We start from the raw sequence: 8403 nt of genomic DNA, 5'->3' as shown, positions 1-8403 counted from the left end.
TCCAAACATAAAAATTAGAATAATTTGAAATTTTTGAGAAAAAGAATTAGTGTAAACTAATATTATTCATTATGTAGAATATATCAAATGATTATTCTTGATTTTTGAATTTCATTCAATAAATTAAATTAAATAATAAATTGAATAAATTAAATTAATGACTAGTCATTTCTAAATTATGTATTCGGCATAATGAGCCATAGACATATAAGAATAGACTGCGCAAGTGTCATGATTCCCATGAAAGGAGCAAGCCGGTGGTATAAAAAGAGACGGATAGAGCGTAAGAACTCTCTTTTTTCTCCCTCACTCCAAAGCATGCCGTGCGCTAGAAAGAGTCTGACAATCGGTTCTTCTGCTCTATCCGTCTCGGTCAAACGCATTGATGTCTCTTTCTATATCACAAGCTGAATTTCAATCCTCTTGCGCAGTCTATTCTAATATGTCTATGTAATGAGCATTCGGGTCAGGTAGCAGTGAGCGCCTCTGGGCCACACACTGTTACCAGAATGGAACTATCCCTTTCGTTCGAGCGCTCGGCGAGTTCTTCTTCCCATCTCTGCATTTTTGTCCACATTCTACTGTATTTTACATTCTAAATGGTCATTCATATGTGTACAGTTTTTCATGTTTTTTGTGGGATTCACTATTCTGTAGTTTTTTCTGATAAAATCTAATAAAACAGATTAAACGAGGTAATGTTAAATTCGAAACATTTATTTAAATTATTGTTTAATAAAAGGTGAAATAAGTAATGCATAGCCTCTAAATAATTTTACTTATGCAAAATAAATAATCGAGGAATGATAATGAAATGTATCATAATGTTTTATGCTGTCAAACAACTTCAACAGAGTTTGTATATTAATTTTGATTTATTTTCAAATCAGCTGAACTAATTTTAATGAATGTTCTATATTTTTATGTTTATAATCTTTAGTAGTTTAATTATTAACCCTCCGTCACACACATGAGAAAAATTACGACTTTACACACGATTAGAGGGAATCCCTCACCACATTGAAAAATAAGCAACATTACAACATAAACAAAAGAATCAACAAAAATTTAGTTTTAACACAAACTTACAAATATGTAGTAAATTATTCTAAATTATAAAACTAATAAAATTAATTTTCGGACTCAAAAATAAAAATTAATTACACGAATGCACATCTTCGAAGTAATTCCACTTATTGACATGTAAAAATAATGTAACATTATCAAATAAGCAAAAAAATCATTAAACAATTCATTTTAAAATTATATTTATAATATAATTTTGTCATTAACCATCAGTGGAACAAAAAATGTTTTAAAAACTTTATTTTTTTATTTAACATAACCTCACTTTTTCTAGTTTTTTCAGGCTTTGAAGCTTCATAATTAAATATTAATTATGTTTAAACTAAATGTTTTTTTAGAAATGTATTGAAAAGTTAATTGTCGAAAGGTATAAAAACTGATTTTTTTGCAATGAGGAAAACAAAAGTTATTTAAAAAATACTGAAACCGTAGAGGGAATCCCTCCTTAGGTGTGTGACGGAGGGTTAATGATGTGTTTCATTAATTGGAAAATAATATTAACTATCTTAACCTCAAATTGTTGAATATTTGTTTATAAAAGTAGAATTAAAATTATGATTGATGAGTTAAAAATATAATTCAATAAACTTTTTTATATTCGAGAAAATTTTTTGTATTATTTTATTTATTGCTATGAATAATATGTCGATTCCCTTTTTTAAATGTATGGATTTTTTTAAATGTTAATTACATAATATTAATACAGGCTTCGCCATCTTCTACTAAAAACTATTATTAGTAGAAATTTTATTTATTTTTTATTAAAAGTTTATTTTAAAAAATTCACAATGGTCAAATTTTGAAAAGCAATAATCCCCTATTTAATTTCAGACACAAAATATTTGGTCAAAAATCAGGGCCGTGGAGAGCCAGCACGGGCCCTGGGAAAATTAACATGGGCGGGCCCCATTAGTAGGACTAAAAAGCGTAAATTATACTTTTTTTAGGAAGATAATAAAAATAATAATTTTAATAATAATATAATATTTTTATTTGAATTCTTTCAAACATTACATTTTTATAAAAACTTTATTAAATATAATATTAAATATTATTAATTTTATAAAGATTATATTTCTAATATAAATTTTTAATTTATATTTTATTGGAACATTTCAACTAAAAAATTTAATCCGTTGCTAAAAGTATAGAGAGAAGACTTACGTCATTATTTAATACACTTTTTCAACTAAAGTAATACTTTTCTGGCTTTGGTGCTAACAAGGGGTAAAAGTCCCAGGCCCCGGTACTTTTACCCCTACTGTACTCCCCTCTTGTCGGGCCTTTCAAAAATTGTTCCAGTTACGCATTTTTTTAAAAACTTTTTTACACTTTTCGGTTTTCTGAAGCGGGCGGTAGAGAACGCTGGCTATTAAAATTTTTTTTAAAAAAATTTGCAATAACCACCATTTAAAGAGCAATAATTTTTTCTTAAATTCTGACATTGAACAAAAAAATTTGATCAAAAATTATTCCAGTTATGAATTTTTTTTGCCTTTTTAACATTTTTCGGTTTTTTGATACGGGTGGGAACGATGGATATTAAAAGTTTATTAAAAAAATTCACAATGGTAAAATTTTAAAAACAATAATCCTTTGAGTTCTGACAAAGAAATAAAAATATGGTAGAAAATTATTCGTATTATCAATTTTTTTGGAATTTTTTTCGAAACCAAATATTTCGAATCAAATTTTTTTTCTTGGTTAGAAATTGAATAGGGATTACACTGTTCAACAAAATTTTGCTACTAGAATAAACGAAAGTGATTCTTACAGGATTTTCGACGTAGATTACGAATCTGTAAGTGAAATTGTCCCATCACATCTCAATTTTGAGAAAAACGGGGTCAAAGTGCCAAAAAATGGCTTTTATGGCACTTTTTGAAGAACAATAAAAAAAGAACGCGACGTGATAAAAAGCTCAAATATGGCTTAAATGAGAGCTCAAACCCTCAACTTTAACATCCAAAAGCAAAAAACCATGTAGAAATAACGCAAAATTGTTGGGAACAACTTTTCACCGCATGCGCGTAAAACAGCTATTATTTTGGCGATATTTTAGCAATTTTAGCGAAAAGTTGTTCTTCACAATTTTGAATTATTTCTACATGGATTTTTGCTTATGGATGTTAAAGTTGAGGGTTTGAGCTCTCATTTAAGTCATATTTGAGCTTTTTATCACGTCGCGTTCTTTTCTTATTGTTCTTCAAAAAGTGCCATAAAAGCCATTTTTTGGCACTTTGACCCCGTTTTTCTCAAAATTGAGACATGATGGGACAATTCCACTTACTGATTCGTAATCTACGTCAAAAATCCTGTAGGAATCACTTTCCTTTATTCTTGTAGCAAAAAAAACCTTAATTTTGTCGACCAGTGTTATTGCTCTTTAAATTGTGCCCATTACGAATTCTTTTTATAAATTTTTAATCCCACTTCCTTTATCAGAAAACCGAAAATTTCAAAAAAGTACAAAAAAATCAATACTCGAACAATTTTTGACCAATTTTTTTCCTTATCTGAAATTAAACAGGGATCATTGCTTTTCAAATTATGACCATTGCAAATTTTTTAAATAAACTTTTAATAGCCAGCGTTCCCACCCGCTTGTATTAGAAAAACCGAAAAATTTGGAAAAATACAAAAAAAATTCATAACTCGAAGAATTTTCGACCACATTTTTTTTCAATGACAGAACTTAAGGAGGAATTATTGCTCTTCAAATGGTGGTCATTTAAAATTTTTTTTGATAAACTTTTAATAGCCAGTGTTCTCATTCGCTCGTTTCAGAAAACCAAAAAATATAAAAAAGTAAAAAAAAAATCGTAACTGGAACAATTTTCGACCAAATATTTTGTGTCTGAAATTAAATAGGGGATTGTTGCTTTTCGAAATTTGACCATTGTGAATTTTTTTAATAAACTTTTTATAGCCAGTTTTTCCACTCGCCCGCATCAGAAAACTGAAAAATTAACCAATAAAAATTTGAATTATTAATCTTTGCACATTTTATAAACATGAATACATTATAATGTGACTCCTTATAAAATTTAATTATTTATCAATTATTAAATTAAAATACTTTGAAAATTCGATTTTTAAAAAGTTTTTAATGAAATTCTTTAATTCTTTTTTTTATCACTGAGGATAATATTTCCTACTTTTTTTTAAGGTCGAGGTAACTTTTTTTCTACTTTTTTTAAACTCATAATGGAGTGTGAAGCCTGTAAATAAATAACTTTATTCTAGCGATTTGAATCAGTGAAATTTCACTGAAGATCAGTTAAAAATAATTGAAATTTTCAGTCATTTTTCACTGCTTGGACAATGAAAAAATAACTGACATTTTCAATATGTGTGACAGAAGTTTTCAGTATTTTTTTTTAATTAGCGAATCAGTGGAAAATGACTGAAATTTCAATTATTTTTAACTAATTTTCAGTGAAATTCCACTGATTCAAGTAGCGAGAATAGAGTCATCGATTCTCAGTCAAATTTCACTGATTTTCAGTAGAATTTTACTGATTCAGATTTAGAGAGTGGCGGACAAAATGAATGAAAGAAGATTAATGTAGTTAATAATAAGGACTAATATACTAATATTTTAATATTAAAAGTCGTAAATTTTAATTGTTTTTGAAAATTTCAGAGTAAGGATATTAATCAAAAGAAAAGTCAGAATCATGGCACGTAAGTTTCTTCATTGCACAATAAATTCAATATAATTTTTATATTTCAAAATGCACTAGCCCTGGGTGACCTATATCAATAAAGTTAAAGAACTGTCAGGGAAACAAATTTGTTATCAGTAAAGTCAGGGAAATGTCAAAAAAAAAATTTTGTCAGGGAAATTAAGAAAATTTAGACTTTTTTCGACTTATTTTCAAAAATTTTTACTTTTTCGACTTTTATTCCAAACATTTCAACAAAATACAATCATTTTAAGTAAAAAAAGTACAACTTATTTTAATTTTTTTATAATACGAAAAATAACTATAAACAAATATTTCAAAAATTGTTTTTGAATCAATTTTTAACATAATTGAAATTTTCAAATATCTACAATAAAAATCTTTTTGAATAGTTAAAATTTTATAAAATTTAATTGAAAATAATTAATTTATTTAAAGTGTATATTAAAAATTTTTAAAATACTATTTTTGAAGAATTAGAAAGAAAATTATTTTCTAATTTTTTAAAATTCAATATTTTCAGTATTTTTAATTACATATTTCCCAAAATTCAAATACATTAAAAAAGAATAACATTTTAAACTTATTTTTAAAATTTTGGAAAAAACAATCATATTTAAAATTTTTAATTAAAATTCATCAAAAAGTTAATTAGTTTTTTAAACTATACAAAAATTGCTTTAAAAAATTCAATTATTTTCGAAAAAATACATTAAAATTAGTGTTGCCGCAAGACGAGACAAGACGAGATTCTTTTCAATCTCGTCTCGTCTTGATATGTCAAGACCAACAAAGAGTCTTGTCTCAAAAAAGTCTCGTCTTAAGACGTAGAATCTCGTCTTGTCTTGAAGTCTCGATATTTTTTCAATTAATAAGACTACTACAGGTTCGGAAAACAGGAAGTTTAATAAAAGAAAGGAAAACTAAAATTATTCTAGAAAATCAGAGAATTTTATCAAAAATACTAAAAAGTTTTAATTTTTTGTTTTTATTCTATTATTCTATTGGATTTTAGAATAGTTGAATTTACATTCAATTTGTATAAATCATGGAATTTCAAAAGGTTTTAAATATTATCTTTAGACTCTACTATGTGATCAATAATTTAAAAACTATTTTCTTCCTATAAATTATAAAGACATATGGTAGATTGAAAAATTGCGAAAAAGGTAAGTGTTAAAACATTTATTTTTTTCTTGTATAAAGATTTTAAATTGATGAAAATGTTGGTCTTATATTTCACATTAAACTAAAATTTTAGATTATAAATAAAATTCACAGAGTAATTTCATAAAATATAGATGTATAAATATTTTAAATTGATGAAATTGTTGGTCTTATATTTCACATTAAACTAAAATTTTAGATTTATAACTAAAATTCATAGAGTAATTTCATAAAATATAGATGTAAAGTTCATCTTGGTCTTGGTCTTGACAATGATTGTCTCGTCTCGAAAATCTCGAGCCTTGCGACATTACTAATTAAAATATTTTTAAAAACTAATTATTAAAATTGCTTTATAATAATTTTTTAAAATTCAATTATTTTCGAACAATATAAATAAAAAGTTATGAAAATTTACTTTTAGGACTTATTAAAATTTTTGAAGAATCATGGTCCTGTTTATAATTAAAATTCATTAAAAATTTGATCATTTTTATTTAAACTTTTCAAAAATTCAATTATTTTTAAAAGATTGTACCAAATCTTAATTGTTTGGAAATTTTTCAAAATCTAAAAACTATAATATTTCAAAAAATATTTTTAAAAACTTTTGAATAATTTATTTACATTAATTGATTCAGAGATGTAGTTTAGATGAAAATTGTAATCTTTTTATTTTAGCGCGAGTTAATCTTCAACACCAGTTCATCCTGATTTCGAACATTGAGAAAGAACCTGTACTGCTCACGAAAAATTTTGAAAAAATATCGAAGGAGCAGTACAAAAGAAAATGGAGAGAGTTGGCTGAAAAATTAAATGATGTAGGGAAGGTGAAGAAAACAGCAGCACAGTGGCGAAATGTAATAAAATTATTAATTAATATTTCAAAATTATTAGTAAATTGCATTGAAAAGGTAGATAGATTTCGGCCAATTTTTTGAAACATAAAATTTTTAAACATAATTTTTGTTTAAACCGTAACAGAAAATATGTTTGAATTAAATATAATTATTCAAACAAATAATACTTTTGAATCAATATGCAGTAAACATTTTCTATATATTGAGATTAAACTTACGAACTAATTTCAATTAAACAAAATCGTCTAACATTATTTTTGTATTTCATTTAAGTATAATGTTTTCTCAGTGTACATTCTGATATAGCAAATTTTCATAAAAAAGTTTTTCGATAATATTCAGATTCTTTTTGATGACACTTCTGCGTAAAATTTAAATTCTACGAAAAAACAAATCGCATAAATTGATATTTGGTTGAATTAGATTTCTGGCAAATTGAAATTCTATTAAATTGATTTCTGCCAAATTATTCGGACGTATAAATATTTTACTAAATTAAAATTCTTTCCAGTTTTTTTTCTACATATTATGTAATATTTAATTTTTATTAATATAATTTAACAATTTTTTATAATTATCCATTGATAAAAGATAATAATACACACCTGTAATTCTTGGGGTTAATTAATAATCATTTTTATTATAACTGTGCTACAATTATACTATATTAAATAAAATTTAAATATTAAATCGCGAGCTTGCTGAAAGCTTCCAAGTAATTTTGCAGCAAGCTTACGTGTCAAGTTTACACAGCAAGCTTTCAATGGGTTTCACATTTTTAACTTGCATCAATCTTATGGCAAACTTGCACAATAAGCTTGCAAAACTTGCACGAAACTATTTATTTGTTTAATTCATTATGAAACATTGTACTTACTTAAGTAAGTAAAATGTTTTTCTTTCTTTGCAATCAACTATTATTTTTATACTAATGAAAATTCTTTAATAGTATTTAATGTCTTGGAAGCGGCGAGCAGAAAAGAAAGATGATGAAGATGTTGAAGAAAAACGGCTCAATGGATTTGAGAAGAGGTTGCTGGGCATTGTGTTGCTGGAAAAAGTAAGGATTTGGAAGGCTAAGCATTGTGTCGCTGGAAAAAGTAAGAATTTGGAAGGCTAAAAGGAGTTTCTTTTAATAATTCAATTATATTATGGCACTGTTCATTATTAAAAATTATTATTGATATTAATGTGAAATAATAATAATTATTCGTAAATAAATATAACACAACATTGTTTTGAGTAAACTTTTTTCTTTATCTTCTAAAAATTTACAAATTTTCTATTTTATTTTAAATTAAAATTTGCAATTGACAAATAAAATATATAAACATTTTTTTTTCTTTATTTTTTAGAAGAATTTTTTTGAAATTTTTTCAAGTAATGGATTTTTTTTTATTAATTTTAATAGAAAATTTTAAAAGTAATTGAATTTTATAAATAACCAGGTGTTACGCTGTGCAGTTGTTACAAATGAAATATCTTAGAAACAGTTATAGTTATAGGTTCCAAAGAGAAAAATGTTTAGTTTTTATGTACGAACTTACTGCAATATATTTAAAAAATATATACAAGCTTTACAAGTAAAAAAGAAAAAGTAA

At 25.3% G+C, this 8403-nt stretch overlaps 1 protein-coding gene across 3 annotated transcripts; it reads left to right on the top strand.

The window, feature by feature from the left end:
- Nucleotides 1-277: 277 nt before the first annotated feature.
- On the top strand, nucleotides 278-7984 carry LOC122502762. 3 transcript variants are annotated; one of them, XM_043612962.1, is made up of 4 exons: nucleotides 278-695; nucleotides 4733-4773; nucleotides 6624-6802; nucleotides 7770-7984. In XM_043612962.1, the coding sequence occupies exons 2-4, from the start codon at nucleotides 4767-4769 to the stop codon at nucleotides 7920-7922; spliced, it is 339 nt and encodes a 112-aa protein (XP_043468897.1). In that variant the 5' UTR covers nucleotides 278-695; nucleotides 4733-4766; the 3' UTR covers nucleotides 7923-7984. The 3 variants fall into 3 exon arrangements, with proteins under 3 accessions (XP_043468897.1, XP_043468895.1, XP_043468896.1); XM_043612960.1 differs by having other exon boundaries at nucleotides 7752-7984; XM_043612961.1 differs by lacking the exon at nucleotides 278-695 and having other exon boundaries at nucleotides 4631-4773; nucleotides 7752-7984.
- The last annotated feature ends 419 nt before the right edge of the window (nucleotides 7985-8403 follow it).

The sequence above is a fragment of the Leptopilina heterotoma genome, unplaced genomic scaffold, assembly GCF_015476425.1.
Source record: "Leptopilina heterotoma isolate Lh14 unplaced genomic scaffold, ASM1547642v1 Lhet_237, whole genome shotgun sequence".
NCBI lineage: Eukaryota > Metazoa > Arthropoda > Insecta > Hymenoptera > Figitidae > Leptopilina > Leptopilina heterotoma.
This window is presented reverse-complemented; position numbering and strand designations above follow the sequence as displayed.

Excerpts from the sequence above, each read along its gene's own strand:
- LOC122502762 (XM_043612960.1), top strand. Across the intron at positions 6,803-7,751 it reads CAGCAGCACAGTGGCGAAAT|TATTTAATGTCTTGGAAGCG; the intron begins GTAATAAAATTA and ends ATTCTTTAATAG.